Raw genomic sequence first — 27,411 nt, forward strand, 5'->3', positions numbered from 1 at the left:
AAGTGCCTCATTAGCATAATGGCAGCCACACGTGATTCAAAAGGGCCACTTACAAATTGCGCACTGCCCATGTAGACAGGGGCCTTTCAAAAGGACCCCCAGATTTTGAAAGCCCCTTCTTCCTATTGGGTTTTAGGAAGAAGTCTAGGGGGGTTCTTTTGAAAGGTCCCCATCTACACGGGCAGTGCATGATTTGAAAGCAGAGCTTTCAAATCGTGTGTGGACACCTTTATGCCAATGAGGTGCTGCATATTCATGGTAATGTCTCATTAGCATCTTCCCAACTTGCTCATTACCATGCCCCTTCCAAAAAGAAGGGGCTAGTGTAAACGCAGCCCTGGAGAGCAGCGGAGGTGGAGCAATGACCAAAGAGGACACACTGAGGGCCACTGTGGGACAGTTTCAGAAGCTAATAAAACTGATTTTAATAATTCTGCTTTCTTCACTTGTATAGTTTGAAATTGCAAAATCAACTGTTTAGAGTTACTCCCGGGAACATTAGTATTACAAAAGTCAAAATTAGAGCCCCATAAAAATCAACCTATTGAGCAGTGGAGTGTAGACTGATGGTTTATAAAAATTGACCTTAGACACTTAAATTTAACTTCATCTCCTAGTGTAGATCAGTCCTAAGACAGCCATGTCATTTTCAGTGACTATCACATCCTCTTTGTACAGCGGTAGACTAGGTACTGGCAAACAAACAAATGACATTCAGTGACTTGGCATGAAGGTTAATATTGAATCCCCTAAATTAATTTTTAGATAATATTTCACTCTAAAAAGAATTTTACAAAACAATTTGACAAATTGTGACCATCTTTTCATGTACTTTCACTGCCCCTAAGCTACTGAATTTCTTCCCATGACAAGACTCTTTACTTGACTTTGCTGTTTTATGGCAGACAATCCTAAGAAATATTGCTAATCCCCTCTTTTCATACAGTAAAGAAATTCATATATTCACACTGTAATGAATGAATTACAGTAAAGTCTTGTCACACAAACCCTGCATAAGTTCAGAAATCAGGATAATTGTAGACCGATTACTATTTGTATTATATCCAAGCATATAATAAAATCATCTTTTCCCCATCGTTGGATATAAATTTTCTCTCATTACAACAAAAAAAATGCAGAACATTGTAGCACAACTGAATATCAAGGATCTAGCATCATGTGGCTACTAATTTTGTATATTAGCACCCTCTCAATATTACAGTTATCCAGATATGAATCTCCATGACTTATTGCTTAACAGAAGACATTTAAAGACTATTACTCAAGCTCTCAATTTTAAAGGTAAGTGAGACAGAACAAAAATTACTCAGCTGTTAAACAAAACACTTAATTATGACTTTGAACACTGCAAACTACTTATATTGTTCTAAATGTGCTGTAACACGATGGACGATTTCTGCATGTGAATCAGACATACTGCATTTCATCAGTGTTAATAAGCAAATGTATTATCTTTGGAATAACCAAGTTTTTCCAGATTGGGTTGACACGCAAACTGAATCATAGGTGGAGGCCCACACATCAGAATAAGAGTATCTCTGCCTGGGGGAGGGAGGTATGCTTTAATCATGTCTGCCGTAACGAAGCCAGAGCTATACTTCCAATCTGAAACAAACAACAGCGTATACCATTAACACCTTACGACAATTCCAACATATATTCATATTAAAGGTTCCCATCTTGCCCCCCTCCTCAACGTGACACCAGCCATAGAACCTATAGAATCAGCATTTATTCCACATCATGGAAGCAAGCACTTGACAAGGATAAGATCAAAATGGACCAAATCCAATACTGGTGTAAGCATGGCCTCACCTAGCAGCAGCAAGCCAGGGATGCATCAAAACTATGCAAAGCCATGAGAAACCAGGCTGCTTCACATGTGCCCGCTCTCAGCAGTGAAAAGCTTTAGTAGAGGAGGCAGCTCTCACCAGCTCTCCTAGCTGCCTCTCCGCTGCTTCAACCTTTTCCGCGTGCTTATGAAAAGCTCAAAAAGTGGGACATTGATGTTAGCAGCACTGCTTGGGCAAACCATGCAGAGTTTCTACCCTAAGGTTCTACAATGTCTTTACCAGCCCATACAGTGTTTCAATATCTCCATTACTTATTCTAGCCATGCTGCTTTAAGAGTAGACCAGACCTGCTGATGGAAGGGATGGAGGACAAACAGGGCTATTGGCCTGGGACCCAATGACTCAAAGGGCTACAGCCACCACAGTAGCAGGGGCACAATCTGGACCCCCAACCCGTTAAAAAAGTCACTGCTGGAATGCCACGTCATACACTGCAACACCCCAAAGTAACATGATTTTGCTGACCAAATGAGAGGGTCGGGGGAGACAAGACAAAAGCAGCAGAGTTGTGCATTTTGCTGAGAAATCCAAGACATTGACACTTTTACCCTGGTCACCTAGTACAATGACAAACATTTTGCTATCTGAAGGTAAGGTAATATTGCACCGTTCTGTGACAGTTAATCATTAGCTTCTTTTCCTATGTTTATAAAACAGCTCCTGTGCTCTGAGAACTATTAAATGGTTGGGAATGGTTGGATATCAGAGGAATGGACAGCTGGAGATTGTAGCAATAACCATTAGCACTTGTGATGAAACTTATGGCTTGTTAGCAGACAAAAGAGTACAGAAGAAAATCTTCTTTCAAAAGAGCAGTAACTTACCAGGTGGAGGTCTGTCCAATGTATATTGCACCTTAAATTGATCAGGGTGATTCTTGGCTACCTCTTCCAGCTCTGCTCTCAATAATATGTCTTTTTCAGTCTGTTTGTTAAAAAGTGGGAATTGTTTGTTACCAAATGAAAGCAGTGCACACAGCAACATGGGCTTATGGCCCTTACACTTTGTTTTCTACAGGAAAAAAATGTGGATATACATCCATCTCATAGAACTAGAAGGGACCTCCAGAGGTCATTGAGTTCATTCTCCTGCTATCCCCTATCACCACCTCTGACTGATTTTTTTAACCTGCTTACCCCAGGTCCCTAAATGGCCCCCTGAAATATTGAACTCACAACTCTGGGCTTAGAAGGCCAATGCTCAAACCACTGAGCTACACCTCCCTATAAGAGAGGACTGGTTTCCTCATTTATTGACAGTGAGTAATCAAACTTTAGTATAGGGTAGCTCATAATTTTTCTGATTTAAATGCAGATTAATAGTATAAGCAAATCAGATTTACCAGCAAGAGGAAGTTACATACCTTGTACAACAATGATGGTTCTTCAATTTGTCGCCCTATGGGTGCTTCATTGTAGGTGCGCGTTCACCCCTGCTCCTCTCATCAGAGATTTTGGTAGCAGTGTCCACTGTCTCCACATGTGCTCTCCCTCCTACATGGTCTGCCTCAAAGCTATCTAGCACTGAATGGGTGAAAGCCCCTCACTTCCTTCTCCACTGCAGAGCTCTATGGAGAGCTCTGAAATAGAGGGAAGAGTGGGTTATGGAGCACCATACAGATGTGTATCTTGAAAAACCATTGTTACCGTACAAGGTGAGTAATTTCCTCTTTTTTTTCAGTAGTGTTCCCATGGGCACTCCACTGTAAGTGACTCCTAAGCAGTGCTCAACACTGGAGGCTGGGACTTCAGAGTGGAGTCTGTTACTACAGAGTACTATGAGTCCAAGACGGCATTAGGAGCCAAATCTTCATCGATCACATAATGTTCTTTGAGTGAGTGGGCAGAGGTCCGAGTCACTACCCTCGCGATTGCTGAGATAGGAATAGCTGTGAAGAATGTGACAAGGCAGAAATTGACCTCATGGAGTGCATATGGACCCAGGATGAGAACATATTGTGTCCTTGCTCATCATGATTAATGCAATCAGAGACCCAGCTGGATAGTAATTGAGCCAATGCCACATCTTAGAAATCTTTCTGTGGATGAAAGGAAGTGTTTAGGGGATTTCCTACCATCCTTAGTCCTGTGCAAGTACAATGTTAGTGTTCTAATATGCAGCGCATGCAGAATCATCTCTTGCTGTCACAAAGTACTTTTGGAAAAAAACTAGGAGATGGATCTGTTGATTTATCTGAAAATGCAGATGGTGGGAAACTCGAGAAATAGCTTTAGATTTTTTTACATAATTAATTATTTTAATTAAAAGGGCAATGAATGGCAGGTATGCCATCAGGGTTGGCATCTCTCTTAAGTGCCTACTTGAGGAGATGGCAGTTAGAAATAGGTCACCTCTTGTACATGTGTTTTCAGACGTGTGAGAGAACAAGTTCCCATGGACTCAAAGGGAGGTCTAGTCAAAGCCCTGAGAACTAGGTTAACATCCCAGGGTGGAGTTACAGGTGAGAAGAGATTCTCAGTGCCCTTGAGGAGTCTATGCATCTAGCAGTTGAGCAAATGCAGAGTATTTGTCTACTTGGTGATGCAAGGACAGTTTCACTGCCAAGATGTGGCTTAACAGAGCCAAGTGAAAGTTTTGATCTTTTGAGGTCTAAAATGCAGTGTAAAATCAGAGGAAAGATGAGGTTAAGTCTATGTGAGTAGAATAGCTATGACTTGGAATAGTTTCCATTTTGTAGGTAGGTATGTAGCATGGTTGACTTTGGCTGTGTAGTGACATCTTTCAACTCCTCAGAACTTTCTGCCTCTATGCCTTGAACTAAAAAGGAGCCACACCTGCAGGCATCACAGGTTGGGGTAAAGGAGCAGCCCATTGCTCTGAAAGATCAAGTGAGGAATCAGTAAGGAGGAACAGGAGGACATACAGCCATCTGTGTCAGGTATAAATGTCAGACTTGTCTTGGTCAAAAGGGGGCAATCAGAGCAACTCTCACTTTGTCTTCATTTTTCAATAAGGCCTTGGATAGAAGGGAAAATTTGGGTATAGGCACAGTCCCCATCCCATGGGAGGATGAGGGCAACTCTGAGGGAATGTTTCCATAGGCGAGGCTTGGGGCAGTAACAAGGATATTTATTTTTTCCAGTAAATAATTAAGAGATCTGTAGTCATTTTCCCAAAAGGGGAAAATTACATGTAAAAACAGCTTCGATTTCAGTTCCCACTCGTGATTGTGCCAGAAATTCTGACTGAGGCTGTTGACTGCCATGTGCTACATGCCTAGTAGGCAGACAGCTGGGATGAGCACCGACTGAAGGATAAGCATTTCTGAAGGCTGAGTGCTTCCTTTAAGTGGGAAGGACACCCTAAGCATTTTATGTAGAACACAGAGGTCCATCATGACCTTCATGTGGATATTCTTGATGACAGGCAGGCGTGTGTGTAAGCATTCCAGCCAGCACCTAGCTTCAAAGTCAGATGGATGGTCATTTCTGTGGAAGCTAATTTGTCCTGAAACTCGTGGTTGCATTGGCAAGCCCTGCAGGCTATTAAGGAAGGCATCTGCACCAGGGTGATGAATTTGTGTACTGTATCGAGTGTGCCAATGATAAACTCTAGTTACTGTATCAGGGTTAGTGCTTCAGTTCAATGAGAACTTTGTACAATAATCTGTGTGGAGCAGTCTGTATGGATAATGGTCCTGCCCAATGGTAGACTGTAGGAAATCTCATTGTTCTAGAGCTGGAATAATGGCTGCTACCAGGGCCCCGTTGAACATCCATGTTTTCCCATAGTTTAATGCTCTGGGATCTAGAATGGGACTCCAGCCTTGCTTCATTTTGACGATTGGAAATAATGGCAGAGAACCCCCTTTGCGCTCCTGAGTTGCACCAGGAGTGATTCAATGGCATAATAAATTATATATTTTCTGATGAAGACGGTTCTCAGGAAATGGGTCCCTGACAGGGGACAGGGAAGGAGAGTTGGAATGAGGAAGAGATGCAACTTGAATGTTGTAACTCTTGGAAATGATCCCTGGACTCCTCTGTCAGAAGTGTGAAACAGGGCCATGCGACTTCTGAAAGGTGTGACAAGTGTGTAGATGCCAGCTGACTTTGCAACATATAATATGGATTCAAGCCCCTGCTCATCACATGAAAAGTTGTTAGAAGAAGTGGGTTGACAGATACTGGACTAGGGTGCAGGCTTCTTCCGCTTTGAGCCCTGGCCCTCCTATACTATATCTCATAACTGTGCTCAGATGGTGAGTTCTGAGTGGCTGAGAAGTGTTACTTTTTTCTGCACTACAGTGTAGATTCCCAATGACCATATGTAGTCCAGGAATCCAGGATTGGAGAGAATCTGTGAAGCGTTTAGGCCTTTCATCCTGGAAGTCATCTCCAGCTTTCTGGGCAAACCAGAAAGTTGTAGTCAAGAAGCCTGCCTCAGAACCATTGTTAAGAAGACTGGGCATGCTGTTGTATCAGCTACATACAGTGCTGTATCCAGTCCAGGGGTCAGCAACCTTTCTCAGGCAGATTGCCGAATTTTGACCTTCTGACCTCTATGTAAGGTCCAAGTGCCAGTAATAATTTTTAAAGTCACTAATAGTCCTACTTACAGCAGCTTCATTAATAATAAATAAAGAGGCAGAACTTTACCGGTCAGGTTGCAGTTGGTAGCATTAGCTAGTTTTTGTTAACCCACAGGCGGCATGGCTTTGAGCAAGCGCCCAGCTGCATAGGGGAGGAGGGACGAGGCTGAGCTCCACCCTGACGGCTCACCCCTGGTCTAGTCCAATGTGATTCTGATTCTCTTTAAGAATAGCCTGAAGACCAGACTTTTCTGATAAAGAGATGCTTGCTGGAGGGGTAGCTTCCCCTTTGAGTTCTTCTTCCCAATCTGAAGCTAGGCTGTAAGGACCATCTAGTGGACTCAGAAACACTGGATGGTTGTGACATGTATGCCTGTTGCCCAAGGATTGCAATAAGAAAATACGGAAGTGGAAATGGCTGATGGGTTACCCCATTGGTTCTATACCACAATTATGGGTTGGCTTAATGGAACAGGGAGGATCCTTGTATTGTGGCAGTGAGTTATGAAGTCCTGACAACTCTCAGACTTGTCTCTGGGTAGAGGCCCCATTGACTGGGCTACTGGCAGCATACAGCTCAGTGCCAGGAGCAATTCTTGGTGCCTGGGTGTGCTCAGTACAGGTGACCTGGTACTTCACCCCCCTCTTTCTGTCCTATGTAGCTGATTTGTCAGTTTTCATTTCACTTTTTTCTATCTTTCTGTTAAATTCATGTTGTGCCAGTTTATTTCTATCAGAATTTCCACACATGAAGAAGTGAGTCTGCCCCACAAAAGCTCATCAGCTAATAAATCAGTTTGTTAGTCTTTAAGGTGCTACAGGACTGCATTTTTGTTTTGTGAAGATGGAGACTAACACAGCTACCTCTCTGTGACTATTTCCGTAGATTTCTCTTGGTCTCCTGCCAATGGGCTTTTTTCTGTGTTGTAACTAGGCACTGCCATGATTGTAACAGTGTAATATAAGAAGAGAGTGAAATACCTGAAATCACTGGACCCAAGATTTCACTGACAACCTTCAGTTCATAGAATCATAGAGCTGGAAGGGACCTCAGGAGGTCATCTCGTCCAGCCCCCTGCTTCAAGCAGGATCAACTTCCACTAAGTCATCACAGCCAGGACCTTGTCCAGCCAGGACTTAAAAACCTCTAGGAATAGAGAATCCACCACCTCTCTAGGCAACACATTCCAATGCTTTACCACCCTCCTGGTGAAGCAGTTTTTCCTAATATCTAACCTACACCTCTCCCTCTTCAACTTCAGACCACTACTCCTTGTTGTACCATCTGACACCACTGAGAACAGTTTCTCACCCTCCTCTTTAGAGCTCCCCTTCAGCAAGTTGAAGGCTGCTATTAAATCACCCCTAAGTCTTCTCTTCTATAAACTAAACAAGCCCACTTCAGAGCTTCTGACAGATTTATGTGCATTAACATTTTATACATTGTATTAATATGATTTCTTAGGAAAAAGTTTTTCCTTTAATAAACCATATAAAATCACAAAGCCGCTTGATCTTCTGAATCCATATATATATGAAATATGGATTAGCACCATATGCTTTGATGTAACTATGTGATACATGTGCATACTACAGACCAAGAGATCTTGTTATGTGGGGAAGTAATTTTTCAGAGTTAAATGACAACAGTATCACCAGCTCATAGCCCTCCTGATGGTGTCCATGGGGTAAAAAAGTTGGCAAACTATGACAGAGTACATTTACCTGATTGGCAAAAAGGAGGTAACACTTTGTATCATCATTGGGACTTTTTATGATGTGATGGATCAGCTGCAACATCGGAGTTATTCCTGCTTAAAACAGAAGACATGAGTTTTTCCCTTTAGTTCACACAAAGGCTGCAACATTAGGCAATATGGCAACTCACTTCAGTGAAAGTTGTCATCTGCGTGAAGCCTCAGGGTCAGGCCCATAACATCCTAATTTGTTATCCAGGTCAGCTGTAAAATTTCTTTTCTACTCAAAACAGCTATAAAGTAACACTTTATTTTGTGCTTTACTAACATTGAATAAGTAACACTGATAGGATAAGGTAAAGTAAATATTGTCATCTTATTTTAAAGGGGCAGAGACAGATTCAGAGATGTTAAACTGATCTATTGTGTGATTGGGCAAGTCACTTAAAAGCCAGGACAGAATACGTGTGTTCCCAGCTCACAGGCCTGAGCTCAGACCACATCTCTTTTTCTCTATGGTATTAGAATTATTAATACTATGGCAATGGCCCACATCTGCCAGCAGAATAAAGAGCCTATTGTCTAAGGACTGTAAAAACAGATAGAAGAAAACAGTTCTAGCCCTGAATATCTTAGTATAAAAGAGAGGAAATCCACAATGTTCAGTACACAAATACATAAGATAAACACTTTAAAATAATGTTAATTTTAACCAAATTGAATGCTGAAATACTACACCCATATACTAATGCAAACACAGTTAGGCAACAGATTCAATCAGCAACGAAGAGAGAACCTTCATTCACAAAATAAATTACACTATAAATAAATAAAATAATCAACAGAACCCTTTAAAGCAGTTGTTCCCAACCTGGGGTCCGCGAAAAAAAAAAAAAAAGAAAAGAAATAAAAATGACCATAGAAAATTAAATAGCTTCAAATAATGTTATTAACTGCTGTCTGAAAAATCTATGTTGTGGTTTCCCTTTCCATTTAATGAAGCATACATAGCAGCTACACTTGGCTTTGGTGGGGCTCCACGAATGGTTTGCGGGGAATGACTGGGGGTCCGCACTAGTGAAGACTGGGAACCATTGCTCTAAATCACTATTTGCTCTCTCATAAGGTGCCTGCCCTCAGCACAAGTTTCACCTGTTCCTCCAGCTATCATCCCCAGGTGCTTTACAAACTTTCTCTGTGCTTCAGACTTCTTGTCAGGCCTGATATCAAAGTTGCCTGGAAGAAATAGTCAAAACTCATAGGTAATTAAATTCATAAAGTATAACAGAACAAGCTAATAAACAGTAATAAGTCACCAGAAAACCAGATGGTATTCACTAAACAATTCTGCAGAAACTCACATATGAATTAGCAAAACTACTATATTTAGTATGTATCCTGTCACTTAAATCAGTTTCTGCACCAGATGGCTCGTGTGTCATCTAATGTGACACCAATTTTTAAGAAAAGGCTATGGAGACATTCCCTGCAATTACAATAAGCCTAACTTCAGTAACAGGCAAACTGGTTGAAACGATACCAAAAGAACAGCATTATCAGATAAACATAAGTTGTTGGGGAAGAATCAACATAGGTTTTGTAAAGATAGAAGGCAAATCATGCCTCACCAAAATTCTTTGAGGGGATCAACAAACTTGACAATAAGGTTGATCCAGGGGACACAGTGTAATTAGACTTTCAAAGATTCTTTGACAAATTTCATACCAAAGGCTTTAAGCAAAATAAGCAAGCAGGGGATTGAAAAAAATAAAATAAAATAGACATAAATGGTCAAGTTTACAGAATGGAGAGAGTTAAACAGTGGTGGCCCCTCAGAATACATATTGCGACCAATACTGTCCAACATATAAAATATTTGGAAAAAGGACTAAACAGCAAGGACACAAAATATGCTGGCAATACAAAATTACTTAAGATAGTTAAGTCCACAGAGTTAAAAGGGGATTTCACAAAATTAGATGAGTGGGCAACAAAATGGCAGATTAAATTCAATTTTGATAAATGAAAAGCAATGTACATTGGAAAATATAATCCTATTGGTACAAAAAATTGGATCTAAACTAGCTGTTGTGGATAATTCTCTGAAAACAGCCATTCAGTGTGCAACAGCAGTCCAAAACACTAACAATGGTAGGAACGATTAGGAAAGGGATAGATAATACAGAAAATAATAATGTGTAAATCCCTGGTAAGCCTACACTTTGAATCCTGCATGCATTTCCAGTCACCATCTCAAAAAAGATGTAACAGAATCAGGAAATACATAGAGAAAGGCAGCAAGAATGAGTAATGGCAGGGGACATCTTCCAGATGTGGGCAGATTACAAAGACTGGACCTTTTAGGTTTTTTAAAGACCACTAAGTGGGGGTATATGATGAATAGTATGGGAAAAGAATAAAGCAGTATTATTTACTTCCTCACACAACAAAAGATCCAGGGATCACCAAATGAAATTAATAGGTAGCAGGTTTAAACCATAAGGAGTACATCTTCACTCAACATACAATCAAACTGTTGAACTCACTGGCAGGGATTCAGAAAAAGTGAAGGCCATAACTATAATGGAGTTCAAAAAAGAACAATGAAGATGTTTGCTTGCTCTGTTCAGTCCCTCTGAAGCATATGGCATTGGTCACTATCAGAAGATGGGATGCTGGGCTAGGTGGGCCTTCGGTCTAACCCAGTGGGGGGAGTTTTGGTCCTTGTGTTCTTAACAGATACAGTTGCTGTGGAAATCTCAATTGTTGGAGCTGACAACTGAACACATTTGCAGATCTCCTGAGTCAGTCAAGCTGTGCTCAGCACATGCCAAATTTGAAAGGGTGAAAGTGTCTTTATGTCCCCTTTGTAATCTCCAGTCTTACTGCTGGCCAAGGACTAGTTTAGAACAGCCTTGAGGCTCTTCTGCACAATTGGATCTAGCTGCATCTAAAGGTCACCCTGCAGCTGTAGATTTCTGGAGTGCAGCGGCCACACATGCGAAAACTGAAAGCTGGGAACAGCAATAACTGTTACCCAGGGATTTTCCCTACACCGAGAGAATTCTCAGGAGACCATTTAAATCCTCTTTATGATCTCTTTACATCACGGGAGCAAAGCTGAGGATCTGGCCTTTTATTATGTCAGCACTCAACAGACTTGCATTAAACATTAACAGAGTAAGCATTAAGCATTACCACTCCGCCAGAAGACCCTGCAATGAATATAATTACATGTGTACGGCATACTTAGATCAGGGCCTTAGTATTACAGTAACCTGTTCATCTCAACAGCTAACAAGAATGAAATGAAACTCTTGGCCACTAGCATCCTGGGATCAAGAGATTGAGGTAACTGTTTGTTCATTGGTGCTATTACTTTGGGATAATTAAAAAATAAGATACCATGGATCTCCAAAAGTCAAACAAAAAGCCCAATGGCACACATTACAAATGCACGCTCTGATTATCATTTAACAGATTTGCAACCAATGCTTCAGAGTTGCTGTTATCTATAGCAACTGAAGTGCAGCAGACAAGTGTGTGGATGTGTAACTCATTTAGCCCATTAATTTCATCCAGAAATTAAGACTCATTTGCACTTATTCCTAATAAAGGGCCTTATCCTGAGAATTCCAAAGAGCCTGGGAGCTGCCATTGGCCATGAGATTTTAGGTGCACAGTCCTGATCAATAAGCGTCAAGGCAAAATCCCTTATACTTTTTTATAACAATCTCATGTGAGAGGTACTTACCTCAACACTTAAGCTCCTCCCACTCAGGCCTGGCCTACACCAGGGACCAAAGTTGATCCCAGATATGCAATTCTAGCTACACCCTACGAGTAGCTATACTAGACATATCAGGAATGACTTTGCTCCCCGGTGTTCATGAGGGCTCTTCAGGCTCGCACCAACATCCCTTGCTCCACACTATCACGTGGAGTACCGGGGTTGATGGCCAAGCCAAGAGATATTGATTTTGCTGCATCCTAAGACACACACAGCAAAGCTGATCTCCGGAAGATCATTAGCAGTGCATCGAACCTCCCATAAGTATAGACATACTGTCAGAGAGATCCTCATCTAAGACAAGCTTGCTTTAGAACAGGGCAAGATGGCTTGTAGCCTGAGAGTTATAAAGCACAAATCACTTACTTCGCAGAGGGTTACAAAGGTTTGCAACCTAAACGCACGAGCATTTGGCATAAAAATTAAAAAATGCCTCCACTACTACAAATACATTTTTACCAGTGATGGATACAAAACAATATCAATATATCAATAGAGAAGAGTGGATTTAATTACCCTTCACATGAGGGCAAGTGTTTGAACAGTCACTGTCATCTCATCCTTAAACAAGTACAGTGCCTTCACTTCTCCACACTGTCATTCTAAAGCAGTCAAGAACCCTGGGAAAGTTCTCTTCTGGGAGTTATTTAGGTGTCTTCTTGCCACATCAAAAGAAAGCCACATCCCAACTGCGGAAAGCCCTCGAGATTTAAATCACCTTTGAAAATAACTAGCTTCCCTCTGCCTCCATCACAGTACCTGACCCTTTGTACACAAGGAGCCCATTTGGTCCTCTGAAGTCAATCATATCCCCGACAGTCATGCTGTCCAAGTACTGGGACATTTTCCCACCTTCAGGGAATTTGAGATGGACGTTTTTGTAGTACACCTGAAAAAAAACAACAGTTGTTACGATTTTGACTCTATCTATCAGAGGGCAGTAGCGTGTTCTCAAAAACATCTTGCACAATAAGTTCAGGCTCCTCATTCATTCTCATGGCCCTGCACAGCTTCCCTGGCCTCGGCCTCTGCTCTCAATTCATTTCATAAACCTTTCCTCATTCTGTTGCACCTTCCCTTGTCGCCTCCACATCCTACCTTCACACTTTATTTTATTCTACCCTCTGCTCTCTGAACAGCCCAATTCCAGCAACCATATGCTCCCTTCTCCTGCTCTGAAGGTTTCCTTTAAACCCACCTCTTTTTGAAGCCTTCCCATGATAAAATAGAGGTGGGCCGAAGACTGTTTTCTGTCCCATGAAAATGTTTGAAGTACCCAAGTTGTCCTGTTCAGCATCAAAATGAACATGAAATCTTTCAAAGTTTTTATTTGAAACCAAAACAGAGAATAACACTACCGCTACCCCGCTCGCCCTAGAAAAAAAGAAAAAATAAATAAAAATTAATAAAAAAAGAAAAAATATCCACCCTGCACCTAGATAAAACCTTTCTGATCATAGTGTTGTTAAACCTGATCTCTTCCTGCAAAAAGTTTTGGTATTAAATTTTTCCATCACTTCTGATGCAAAAGCATTTAACTGAAAAATTCCTGACCAATTCTAATGATTAACTCTTCACCCATTAGGTCCCCAGACTTAAACATCTGTACTGGTTCCTCATATTTGCTATCCATCTGAGCTCCTGGAGAAAGTAACCTTTGCCAGATTCTGATTTCACATGAATTTTACTCTAATTTACACTATGAGAGCTCAACCAGGCCCTGTCTCTCCATATGTTTTGCAGCGCACCCTCTATTTATGACATTCATTGAATAATAATCTAATTGGAAAAACTTCTAAAGCATGGAGAGGCATTATGGAATTTTTCTGGTAAAGCTGAATCTGGCACCTCTTGTCACTTATTTTCTACGTACATATAAACCTTATTAATGGTAGGAGCATAATTTTACACAGAGCCGCCCCTTAAGTTATTCACTGCTGAAGAAACAGAAGAGCTCCTGATTCATTCATTGGCTACTGTGCCAAAAAAAATGACCATTGTCATCTTCTGCTGATTCCTGATGGCAGATTTATTAGAGAGAAAACTGGTATAAGCTCATCTCCCAAGAACCAAATGTCACATCATAAAAACTGCTATGACAGTTGACAGCCTTGTTTACAGTAATCAATCACCCTCTCATCCTTGAAAAACATGACATCAAAAAGATATCTCTTTCACTTGACAGACATTGGTAGGGAGCTCCAGGGAAAAATTTGCACTGTCCAATTTGCGAATATTCAATAGATAAATATGATTCACTCTCTGGCTGGGTCTACATGACATGACTTTCCTGGCATATCCATGTTAATCAGCTGCCTCAAAATTGCAAATGGCTGCTCATTACCATGGTCCCGCTTCTCATAAGCATAGCTGTGCAAGACCTTCGTCTCAGCAGAAGGGGGCGTCAACAGTCAAGAGGCTGTGTGCACGTGCCCCTGCCAGCAAAAAGCCCCTCTGTCGCCATACCCTTATGCCTGTATTTTTTCACTTAAATGAACCATACTTATGTCTCAAGGAAAACAAGCATAACAGTCCTTCAAACGTGCATTTTAAATATGGAGTCCCATTGATAAAGTTGTTATAGAATCATAGGGCTGGAAGGAACCTCAGGAGGCCATCTAGTCCAGGCCCCTGCTTCAAGGAGGATCGACCCCATCTAAGTCATTCCAGCCAGGACCTTGTCAAGCCAGGACTTAAAAACCTCTAGGGATGGAAATCACACCAAGTTTTTAGGTAATGCATTCCAGTGCTTCACCACCCCCCTGGTGAAGTAGTGTTTCCTAATATCCAACCTACTCCTCATGCTGTAACTTCAGACCATTGCTCCTTGTTCTCCTATCTGTCACCACTGAGACCAATTTCTCTCCATCCTCTTTAGAGAATTTTTAGAGAAAATTAAAGGCTGCTATTAAATCACCCCTCAGTCTTCTCTTCTGCAAACTAAATAAGCCCAAATCCCTCAGCCTCTCCTCATAGGTCATGTGCTCCAGCCTCTTAATTGTTTCTGTTGTCTTCCACTGAACCTGCTCCAGCACATCCACGTCCTTTTTTTTACTGAGCGGCCCAAAATTGGACACGATATTCCAGATGTGGCCTCACCAGTGCCGAATAGATTTTCTCTAGATCTCCTTGAAATGTTCCTTCTAATGCACCCTAATATGCCGTTAGCCTTCTTGGCTAGAGGAGCACATTGTTTACTCATATCCAGCCTTTCATCCACCATAACCCTTAGGTCATTTTCTGCTGTAATGCAGCTTAGCCAGTCAGTCCCTAGCCTATAACAATGCTTGGGATATTTCTGTCCCAAATACAGGACTCTACACTTCTCCTTGTTGAACCACATCAGATTTCTTTTGGCCCAATCTTCTAATTTACCCAGGTCACTCTGGATCCTCTCTCTACCGTCCAATGTATCTGCATCTCCCCTTAGCTTAGCGTCGTCTGCAAACTTGCTGAGGGTGAAATCCAGTCCCTTATCCAGGTCATTAATAAATATGCTAAACAACACTGGCCTCTAAACCGAGCCTTGGGGCACTCCACTTGAAAATGACTGCCATCCAGATATTGAGCCACTGACTACTACCTGTTGGGCCCGACCATCAAGCCAGCTTTCTATCCATCTTATAGTCCACTGATCCAATCCATACTTCCTCAACTTATGGGCGAGAATGTTGTGGGAGACTGTATCAAAAGCTTTGCTGAAGTCAAGGTATATGGCATCCACTGACTTCCCCATGTCCACAGGGTCCGATACCTCATCATAGAAGCTAATCAGATTGGTCAGGTACTCCTTGCCCTTGGTGAATCCAAGTTTTGACTTCTTTTGACCACTCTCCCCTCTTCCAAGTACTCCAAAATGGATTCCTTGAGGATCCCCTCCATTATTTTCCCAGGGACTGAGGTAAGGCTGATTGGTCTATAATTCCCTGGATTGTCCTCCTTTCCTTTTTTTGGAAATGGGGACTACATTTGCCTTTTTCCCCGTCATCCAGGATCTCTCCTGATCTCCAAGTGTCTTCAAAAATAATGGCCAAAGGCTCAGCAATGACATCTGCCAAGTCCCTCTGTACCCTTGGGTGCATTAAATCTAGACCCATGGATTTGTGTACATCTAGTTTTTCTAGGCAGCTCTTAACTTGCTCTTTCCCCACCGATGGGTGCCCTCCACCTTCCCATACTGCATTGTCCAGCACCGTAGTGTAGGAGCTGTCTTTGTCCATGAAGACTGCGGCAAAAAAAGCATTGAGTATTTCAGCTTTTCTTACATCATCTGTCACTAGGTTACCTCTTTCATCCAGTAATGGCCCCATGCCTTCCCCAATAACCCTCTTCTTGTTAACATGCCTGCAGACACCCTTCTTGTTATCCTTCACGTCCCTTGCCAGCTGCAGTTCCAATTGTGCTTTCACTTTTCTGATTACTGCCCAGCATTCTCCAGCCCTATATTTATACTCCTCCTTAGTCAACTGTCCACGTTTCCATTTCTTATACACATGCTTTTTGAGCTTAAGCTGATTAAGGATTTCCCTGCTAAGCCAAGCTGGTTGCCCACCACATTTGTATTTCTTACTAAGCATTGGGATGGTTTGTTGCTGTGCCTTCAGTACGACTTCTTTAAAATACTGCCAGTTCTCCTGAACTCCTTTTCCCTTCATATTAGCTTCCCAGGGGATCCTACCCATGAGTTCTCTCAGGGAGTTGAAATCTGCTCTTCTGAAATCAAGCGTCAGTATTTTACTGCTCGTCTTTCTTCCTTCTGTCAGGATCCTGAAATCTACCATCTCATGGTCACTGCAGCCCAGGTTGCCACCCACTTCTATTTCTCCTACTAGTTCTTCCCTGTTTGTGAGCTTTGTACTCTAATGCAGAGGTGAGCAAACTTTTTACTTCAAGCCCCACTTTTCATCCCTGCAATTAGCAGCCCCCCTCCTGCCAACCTGTGTAATGTAATCCAAGCTGATGGAAATTTCAGTTATGTTCATGCGAAAAAAAAAAAAAAAAGGAAAAAACTTTTGGCATGTGTAAGAAAATAAAAACTTTATTACTCAGTATGTAAATGTGACTACACATACACAAAAACAGTAATATATTTCAATATTTTTAATTAGATGGATAAGCCTGAGACCCAGCAGCCAATTGTACTGCACTCCACTTATAAAATTTCACACCCCTCCCATGGGGCTTGCCCCCCACTTTGTGCACCTCTGCTCTAATGTACTCAAAAGACTCACTAGTAAGTACCATGCAGAAGTGAATTATGAAGCAAGAAACAACAGCTGTATATTTAAGAGGTACAAAATCAGAGGATGTTTATTAAAAAGCCCTAAGGAAAAACTGACAGAAAACTACTAACAAAAATAAAATACCAAAACCCTCTGTCAAAATGAGCAGATTATTGTTCAGTTTTCCAGAAATGATACCACAAATAATTCAGGAAACACTGCAAATGCAGCAAACAGGAACTAACAAGTAACCTTAAAACATGCTCTCAAGCATGCCAGTGTCACTCCACCTCCAAAAAATTAAGGCAATTTAAGGAAAATACCTTTTGTCCTGACATAAGAAGTGATTTTGGATAAACAAGTGGTTTTGTGGTGTAAATATCAAAATATTTTCACTGTAAGTGCTTGTTTCAGAGAATAAGCAAAAATTTTTGCTTCAAGATTTCAATGTTTTATACGGAACAAACTGAAGTCTTTTACTGAGCTTCTTTTAACTAATTTTTCTGTCTTTCAGAACATACGAAACTAACAGAATGAAAGGAAAAGCAAATTATTTCTGCAAGAGAGCTAAGCTCTTTTTAAGTAGCTCAAAATTAATAACCCTCCACATTCTGTGCATCAGTGCAGTTATGGTGACATATATGGTGGCAGATTGCCTCAGATTCTGTGCTGCTTTACATACAAATGTAGTTCTAATTCATGGCATTCTAAAATAGAACAGCTACGACAAAATCAAAACAAAAAGCAGTCAAATAGCACTTTAAAGACGAGCAAAATAGTTTATTAGGTGAGCTTTTGTGGGACAGACCCACTTCTTCAGACCATAGCCAGACCAGAACAGACTCAATATTTAAGGCACAGAGAACCAAAAACAGTAAGCAAGGAGGACAAATCAGAAAAAGATAATCAAGGTGAGCAAATCAGAGAGTGGAGGGGTGGGGGGGAAGGTCAAGCATTAGACTGAGCCAAGTATGCAGATGAGCCCCTATAGTGACTCAGAAAGTTCCCATCACGATTTAAACCATGTGTTAATGTGCCGAATTTGAATATAAAAGCCAGCTCGGCTGTTTCCCTTTCCAGAACGGTGTGATAATTCTTCTTCAGTAACACACATACCTTTAGGTCATTGACAGAATGCCCACTCTGTAATTTGCTCACCTTGATTATCTTTTTCTGATTTGTCCTCCTTGCTTACTGTTTTTGGTTCTCTGTGCCTTAAATATTGAGTTTGTTCTGGTCTGGCTATGGTCTGAAGAAGTGGGTCTGTCCCACGAAAGCTCACCTAATAAACTATTTTGCTAGTCTTTAAAGTGCTACTTGACTGCTTTTTGTTTTGATAGTGTATAGACTAGCACGGCTTCCTCTCTGTTAGCTACGACAAAATACTTTTGAGAGTTAAAGCCCAATGCAAACTACATAAATGAAATAAAGGCATTATTTTGCTCTCCTTGACATCAGTGCACTGACAAAGCAGACATCAAAAGAACAGAATTTGGCACTAAGTGTATTATTAACACAGCATTCTCACTAAAAAGCCACACAGATTAATGTCTATTGTGCACAACACAATTCTGATTAGCAGAATTCAGATTTTTGGGAGAAGGGGCAATGCACACAACTGTGCTACAGAGTACTTCTCATACATCACACCGAGAGCAATTCTTCTGCGTGAGCCTCTCTACCACTGATCCTGTGCTGGCCTGAGGACCATTAGCTGTCAGTTCAGGTTTCCTATCTTGAGCCTCTCTCTCCTGGATTTTACTGTTAATTTCCAGCTGTAGTCTACACATCTGTTCCTGTAGCTCACTGATCAGGTTCATTACTGACTGAAAGGAAAGAGAGACAGGCAAGAAAGAAAATGAGTAAGGATTAAGGAAGAAACAAGGTCAGGAAGCACAGAAGATTATTTCATAACCAGAGGACTAAAGAATACATAAACCTGGCAAGAAACAAATCATAAAGGTTTGATTTTTCCCGAAATGAGTTAGGTGTAAATCTGGAGCTTCTCCATTTAAGTTAGTGCTCAAATACCAAGGGAATGGATGTTTTAGAAATAGCTAAGACAGAGCTTAGGGTATTACTTAGAATTTACACCAACATTATGAATTTGAGTGTGTCAGCAACAAGCAGATTTTGTGAGGTACACAAGCCAGAACATGGTGCTGCCTGGCAGCATGGTCAGTGCCAAACAGCAGGCATGTCCTTTTACTGGGTTGGGGACTAGCCACATGATGTGGTTGGGTGTGGGAAAGACCCCAATGTGTGGTGCCTGTGGGGGATGGAGGGGGCCTGCCCAAATGTAAACCGCTGAGAAAAAGTTTTGAAGCCTGTCATACAAGCACAACCCCCACAACAGACTAGCTGCCATGTGGGGCGGTGGGGCAGTGGCTGGCACCAGGCAGCGCAGAAAAAAAAATACAAAGTGCTCAGCTAGCAGATGTAGAGACAGAACCACGATGGGGCTATTTGTAACAGGGAGATGCACTCACAGCACTAATAGCAAAGAAAGACAGAAAGGAAAAGAAAGATGTTTCTCAGCCTCTGGTACAAACATGATCCAACAGCCATGGCCTTCCTGGTCCTGAACTGAAACTCACGGACTTCCTGTTACCTAATTCCTGCACACCTGGAGAGCAGCAGAGGTAGAAGCACCCAGAGCGGAGCACTGTAAGGCATTGCAGGTTACATACAGGACACCTCTGGAGGCTAATAAATTCAATTTTAAGACAGGGAGTTTCCATACTGGCCTTTATTCAAACTTTTAAATTCGAACTTGATGCTACACCCAGCTGGTTTTGGCAAAGTTATGATATTAGTGCTCCTTAAATCAAGATAATGGTATTTACAGTGAAGACAGTCAGTCATGCTGTAACATTGAGCTAACTGCCTTAAATCTGAATTTATCTCATAGTGTAAATGTCGCTTTGATTGTGAACAGGTCCACTTGGATTAAATTGTCCCTCACAAAATGGCAGTTATTATTTACCTTTATAATTAAGTCAACATATCCTTTTACTTCATCACTGGAAACGGGGGTGTAGGCCCGGATGACAAGATTACCATTGATTTTGGCCGAAAGATAAACATGTTGACCTAGGGGAAAAGATTTACAAAATAAAATCTCTCTTGAAAGGATCTTGGGAAGAGAAAAACACAATCTAAACATGTAATTCTAATCAAAGCATTGGAAGCTAATCACAATAGCTTCTATGTGCCAGGGGGATTTGCCCATGTCCATCAAATCATACTCCCTAGAACCATTCTTCTCTATATTTAAGTACAATTAAATAAATGCTACTTATCCTTTAATAATCAGGGATTATGTAAACATAAATTTCATAACACCATCAGGAGTATGCCCCCCCACACACCAGCTTAAAATCATTTACAACCATGACACAAAATTGCTCAACATCATCATGTGGGCTTTTTTGTTCATTTGTTTTGCAGCCCATGAACATTACCAGTGCACAGATCCCCCAAACCATTTTTTTCAGAGCCACCTCAGATATTGAAAAAAATTTGCACATTGTGAGTACTGTGGCTCTTCCTATTCATGCCAACAAACCAATACCATGTATAAATATGTCATTCCAGGCCCCTATTGTTGAAAAATGAATATGGATAATAGTCACTGTTTCCACTGGACAGAAGAGTTCAACTTTGCAGTTTAGCTAGCAAGTCAGTAGAAGGGATACAATTTTATCAACAAAATTCCTATTGTCACTTTTCCTTTCCTCTGGTGTAGTGTCTGAGTTACAGGGCTACAAGACGCTGCAGGCTCTATCCATATATGTTCACATACAAGCTACCTTTGCAAGACTTTCTATTAGATGTGGTATGTTTGACAAGGAGCTTTTTATACTAGTCAACCTATTCACAAGTATGTTTAGGATTTATGAAAAAATGAAAGCACACATAATTTGACTTTTGCTGCTGTTCACAGCCTAATAGTTATTAATACGGCCTCCATTTTTGCCTCTTTTTCATTGCTAACCTATGGTTCTTGTATTATATAACAGAGGTTATGATTATTAAATTATAGAATTAAGAGTCAAGTAGCCATGGGACACTAAGATTAGAAACATGGTCAGTAGGAAATGTAGAGTGAAAGGTTAACTAAAGAAGATAGCTAACTATTCAAGGTAAGATGACCTGTCAAACACGAAAAATTCACAGCTATGTAATCTGGAGGGGAGTCAGGTTGAAAAAAGCACTGGCAAGAACATCGAAGCCACAACCAGCGTAGTCTTAATTCAAAGGTTCAAAGTGTGATGGCCCCACCTGTTAAAAGAATCAGGGAAATAGAGTCTGCAAACTCTGAGTTGCTAGCCTTTCAAGAGAGTGACTAGTGCAGAAAAAGCTTACAACTGCGACTCAAACAGGACAAGGGGTAATGCTCTGAAAGGGCGAACGACAACACAGAAACAGCCTTAAAAATCCTACTTTCACATTTTTCTTGTTTGCCTCCATCCAGCATTTACTGGCTCTAAGTGCAGAAGAGCTACAATCCATTTTTCATTAATTAAAGCAACTACCTCCTAGAAAGGGCAGGAAACTGATGAAAATTTAGACACATAGTATCATCCTGTTTGCCTACCTAGCTGTAGAAACAGCAAGAAGTCCTGGGGCACCTTATGACTAACAGATTTCTTGGAGCATAAGCTTTCGTGGGCAAAGCCCCACTTCACCAGATGCATTTCGTGGTCTTTGCCCACAAAAACTTATGCTCCAAAAAAATCTGTTAGTCCTAAGGTGCCCCAGGACTTCTTGTTTGTGTGGATACAGACTAACATGGCTACCCCTCTGATACATAGCTGTGTGCTTCCATCAGCCTCAAACCAGTATTCTCATCCTATGCCATATCACCAATAAGCATAAGTTGATAGAGTTTTTAATACACCCATCTTTCTAAGCACCAAATTAATTCTGTTTAATTGAAAGATCAGAATGAATCCTAAATTTACACACAAAAATGATCACAGGAAATAGTTTCAATATTTACCTATGGGTAAGCCTAATACATGATCTGGCGATGGAAGCCCAAACCTGAACTTCTTGGTATCATGGCTGATCTCCTGATGAAAAGCAGAGACAGAAAACAATAAGTATGGAATGAACGATCTAGTGCAGTATCCCTCTGAATTTGGAAAGCAGTGCAACATGCTTTGGTGAAACTGTTCATTAAAGTGCAAGCCACAAGCCATGCAACAAAACAAACAGTTTTGACAATGACGTCTAACAGAGCATCTTTTTCTAAGGCTGGTTATAAAGGGACAAAACTTAACAGCCTCTCCCTTCCCCCCAAAGCCAACAAGGCGGCAGTTTTTCTTGATTAAGGATTTTGTGACAACTTCAGCCTTACAGCAAAGATCTTAAGGTTTTTCTAATCCATATGCATTGTTCATTATACCTCCAGCATCTATGACAAAACTGGCATGACTCACGTAGGCACATTCTACTACAGGGGTCAGCAACCCTCAGCACGGGTGCCATTTGTGGCACGTGAGCTGATTTGCATGTGAAGGAGGAGTTCAGCCCCTCCCCTCCTCTCTCATGCACACGAGAGCTTGCTCAAAGCCTGTGAATTAACAAAAGACCACCTGACCCTGCAATGAAGCCTCTAGGGGTTCCATGCCCATCCCATGCTTGGATAAAGGAGGAGGGCTGGTCAGATGACTGACAATGAGTGACGGTTAAACAACAATATGAAAGAAACCTGATGCCAGTACAACTGAATGATAAAAGATGCCAGCTCAGACGTTGCCCAGATAAACAAGGTCCGGGACACCAATCAAGCGATCAGGGTTCGGTCAATAAGTTGGCTACCAAAAAAATGACAACTAACACATATACTATCAATTGGAACGTGGAATGTCCGAACACTGCAGGCAACTGGAAAGTTAGAGCTGCTTCGAAAGGAGATGGAGAGACACTCATTCAATATACTAGGACTGGCAGAGATGTGTTGGAAAGCGTTGGGAGAGATGTGTGGTTGCAAAGTCATTTGGTCAGGGAACAAAACAAAGCATGAGGCAGGAGTCAGATTCCTTCTTAGCAAAAGAGTGAGAGGAGCATTGTTAGGACACAAACCAGTGAGTGCAAGAATGATGGTAGTGAGAACTGAAGCAAAACTGTTCAACATCTTGGTCATTCAAAGTTCATGCACCCACGTTACGCAGTACTGAGGAAAAGATTAAGGTATTCTATAAAGATTTGACATAGACGCTGGAGGAGATACTGAAGAGAGATGTGTTGATCATCAGAGGAGATTGGAATGTGAAGGCTGGAACAAATAAAGCTGTGAGACGGTCATGGGAAGGTTTGAACATGGACGAAATTGAACAAGACAAGAAACTGGTAGAGTTTGCTATGGAGCATAAGATGGTGATCTGCAACATGAGATTCCAACTAAAGGACTGCAGGAAGTGAACATGGCGATCAAATGACGGGAAGTTTAAGAACATGATAGATATGATTTTGATAAGAAGAACATGGGTAACATCAGTACAGCAGAGCGGAACTTTCAAGGAGTGGATATAGACTCAGACCCCAGACTAGTAATCACAAACATTAAGATAAAACTCACGAGAAAGTGTAAGACACAGTATAAGAAAAGAAGAGACGTGGCAAGGCTAGGTGAGGAAGAAATAGGGAATGCATACAGAGCAGCCCTCAAAAGAACATTAGGAATGAGGCCACAGAGAAAGACCTAAGAGAGTTGAAGGGATAGCCACGGTGATAGAAGAAGCAATTGAGCAGCCTGTTCCGGAAGAAGAGAAGATCAGTAAGAAGTGGATTACTCAGGAGACACTGAAGTTGGTCCAAGAGTGTAGAAGATCAGAAGTGATGTTTTTGAGAGGGTGGAACTGCAATAGAAGGTGAAATGCAATGAGGTAAGGAAAGCAGCCAGAAAGGATAAGGTGAAATAGTTAGAGGAGCAGTGTGAAGATATGTATTCATGAATGTAAGGCCAGGGAGGTGTATAAAATGATTAGGAATATTAAAAGGAAGTGGCAGCCAAAGCAGAGGGCGATCAAATATGAGAGCAACAAAGTGCTCATGACCAAGGAGAAGATTGTGCAGTGATGGATGGGATATTACACCAATCTATACAAAGCACAGTTTGATTCAGGTGTGTCAGACAGACTGAGTGAAGACCTGAAAAAGCTATCTCCACTGAGCATTGAGACCGAGACCGATATTTCCAAGGCAGAAGTAGAAAGAGCAGTGAAATGACTAAAGAACAAGAGTCCTGGAAATTATAAGATCACAGGGAAAAATGATTAAATATGGTGGAAGAAACAAACTGACTATATAATACAGCATGGAAAGAAGGGAAGGCACCTAAGGAATGGACAAGATCCATGCTAGTGACTATACACAAGAAAGGAAGCACATCAGAGTGCAAAAACTACAGAACAATTGCCCTAATGAGTCATCCAGGCAAGGTGATGCTGATGATACTGACAGAGAGACTGAGATCACAGAGAGAAGAACATCTAGCGGACAAGCAAGTGGGATTTAGAAAAGAAAGAAGTACCATACAGCAGATATCAGAGAGGTAGCCATGTTAGTTTGTAGCTCCGAGAACAACAAGAAGTCCTATGGCACCTTATAGACTAACAGATATTTTGGAGCATAAGCTTTCGTAGGCAAAGACCCGCTTCATCAGATGCATGAGTTGGGGGGTGAAGTTTCAGAGGGGTATTTAATGAATGGGGTCCCAGAAAAAGGGAGGGCCAGAACTGACAAGGTCTATTCAACAAGGTGGAAATGGCCCATTATCAATAGTAGGTATCAAAAGAGGTAAAAAACAAGTCAGATCAGACGGGGCATGTGAGCAATTGTCAGAGTCTAATGGGGAGATCTTAACACCCAGGGCGGAGAAGCTGCCTTTGTAAGATGTGAGCCACACCCAGACTCTGTTTAATCCTTGGTTAATGGAGTCAAATTTGCAAATAAATTGCAGCTCAGAGATTTCTCTCTCCATTTGATTTCTGAAATTGATTTAAGGGTGGCAGTCCTGAAACAAAGAAAGATTATTACCAAAAGTAACAATTGTATTGGAACACTCATGAATATACCTTAAAGAGGTTGTTTAATATTGAAATAGTATTATTCTTTTCTTTTTACCCTCTATCCAAGGACCACAAAACATTTTACAAACATTAATCAGACATGCCTTCAAACCCCAGCACTCACAATTAGAAATCCAAAGCTCAAGGCTGTTTGTACCAAAGTTTTGAGCTAGCCCACTATTTACCAGCGACACCATTTGGATCCAAGTTCAAATTTTAAAACCACCACTCTCCATTTCAGAAATCAGTGAATCTGAGTTTGGGGTTTCCTTCCATTATGCAAGCTTCACAACACTCCTGTGAGAAAACCAAGCATCATGGCATTCATTTCACAGATACAGAAACAGACACAAAAAAGACTAACCAATTGCTCAAGATAGCACAGCCAACCTATGTCAGAGCCAGGAAAAGAGCACAGGTCTAAGTCCAGTCCTGTTTTGGTCATTTGACCATCCTTCCTCCCTCAAAAAGGGTAGGTTCAGCCTATATAATCTAAGTGATCGTCACAAAGCAGATTGACAGGATTCTGAACAAACCAAACAGCTTTGGTCACCTCTTTCTTTATCAACGGCAATGGATATTTAGTGTTTGGATCCTGTAATGTAATGAGATCATGCTTCCTCTGGGATCTCATAGCCTTGAAAATTAACAGCAAGGCTGATGCAGCAATGACAACCACGGCGATCAGCAAGGACAGGTCCTTAAAAAGAAAACACAGGTTTTAAATGACCTCAGACACAACCTTCACTCACAGATACTGGTGTACAAAAATGCACCAGCCTAGAAGGGGCAGAGGAAAAGTAGCCTTGTCCACTTTATTATCATGGTGGTATGTTTCAGAGGGACGGGCACTGGGGAGCACCGCTAGAAGGTAAAGCTGTCACAGTGTGTAGGAGTTGGGCTTTGAAACCCTGAGAATCCCCTGCACCTGCTGGACAAGATATGGAAACACACAAACTGAGCATTCGACCGCAGCCAAAGCCTCCACTCCTGCCCTGCTCCAGTCCCCCCAACACTCCCCAGCCTCCTGCTCCCCTCCAGTCCCTCCTCCTGCCCCGCTCCAGTCCCCCCACACCCCCACGTGCCTCCTGCCCCACCTCCAGTCCTCCCCTCCTGCCCTGCTCCAGTCCCCCCATGCCCCCAGCCTCCCCCCACGTGCCTCCTGCCCCCCTCCAGTCTTCCCCTCCTGCCCCGCTCCAGTCCCCCCACCTCCCCCAGCCTCCTACCCCCCTCCAGTCCTCCCCTTCTGCCCCGCTCCAGTCCCCCCAGCCTCCCACCCCACCTCCAGTCCCCCCATACCCCCAGCCTCCCCCCACGTGCCTCCTGCCCCGCTCCAGTCCCCCCACGTCCTCCAGCCTCCTACCCCCCTCCAGTCCCCCCACGTGCCTCCTGCCCCCTCTCCAGTCCCCCCACGCCCCCCAGCCTTCCACCCCACCTCCAGTCCCCAAACACCCCCCAGCCTCCCCCCACTTGCCTCCTGCCCCCTCTCCAGTCCTCCCCTCCTGCCCTGCTCCAGTCCCCCCATGCCCCCCAGCCTCCCACCCCACCTCCAGTCCCCCGATACCCCCAGCCTCCACCCACATGCCTCCTGCCCCCCTCCAGTCCCCCCACCTCCCCCAGCCTCCCACCCCCCTCCAGTCCCCCCACGTGCCTCCTGTCCCCTCTCCAGTCCTCCCCACGCGACTCCCGCCCCCTCTCCAGTCCCCCCACGCCCCCCAGCCTCCCGCCCCTCTCCAGTTCTCCCCTCCTGCCCCGCTCCAGTTCCCCCCACGCGCCTCCTGCCCCGCTCCCGCCACCAGGCACCCCCTATTGCTCCGAACGCCCCGCCCGCCCCAGGCGCTGCTCCGGAGCTGCCAGCAGGAATGTCCCGAACCACCGCACGGCACAGGCTGTAGACAGTGCGGAGCCGGGTCGCCAGAGCCCCTCGTACCGCGCTCGGCTCCATGACCGCGACCGGCAACGCTCCCAACTCCGCCTCCAGCCCGAGCAGCCCCGTCCGTTCTAACCCCGCCCCCGCCCCGGGCGCGCTGCCCTCCTTCCGCCCCGCTCTATACTGGAAACGTGGCGTGACTCAGCCCGGCCTCCCAATAAGCCCACCGAGGATAGTTTTACCTGGTCCAATTCCGCCTCCCGTAGCTCACCCGTGCGCCTTGCCACCCAGCTCTGCAGCTTAGACAGTGCTGCCACCGCGTGGC

The 27,411-nt window shown here is 42.8% G+C and overlaps 1 protein-coding gene across 1 annotated transcript; it reads right to left on the reverse strand.

Annotated features, from left to right (window-relative positions):
* Positions 1-333: 333 nt before the first annotated feature.
* CYB5R2 (cytochrome b5 reductase 2) lies at positions 334-27,203 on the reverse strand. Its single transcript, XM_074998907.1, has 9 exons — positions 27,147-27,203; positions 25,770-25,916; positions 22,141-22,213; positions 20,122-20,228; positions 12,673-12,802; positions 9,276-9,359; positions 8,152-8,237; positions 2,699-2,798; positions 334-1,626 (listed from the first exon to the last, which is right to left on the reverse strand). Exons 1-9 carry the CDS (start codon positions 27,159-27,161, stop codon positions 1,454-1,456), a joined length of 915 nt encoding a protein of 304 aa, XP_074855008.1. The 5' UTR covers positions 27,162-27,203; the 3' UTR covers positions 334-1,453.
* Positions 27,204-27,411: the final 208 nt, after the last annotated feature.

This window comes from Carettochelys insculpta, chromosome 6 (genome assembly GCF_033958435.1).
Source record: "Carettochelys insculpta isolate YL-2023 chromosome 6, ASM3395843v1, whole genome shotgun sequence".
Classification (NCBI taxonomy): Eukaryota; Metazoa; Chordata; order Testudines; family Carettochelyidae; genus Carettochelys; species Carettochelys insculpta.

Bases quoted from the DNA above. Each gene is read 5' to 3' on its own strand.
- CYB5R2 (XM_074998907.1), bottom strand. The intron at 9,360-12,672 runs GTACTGTGATGG...TATTTCTTCCAG, and splicing joins CCTTGTGTACAAAGGGTCAG to GCAACTTTGATATCAGGCCT. The intron at 8,238-9,275 runs GTGAAACTTGTG...TGTTTTAAGCAG, and splicing joins GATGATAGCTGGAGGAACAG to GAATAACTCCGATGTTGCAG.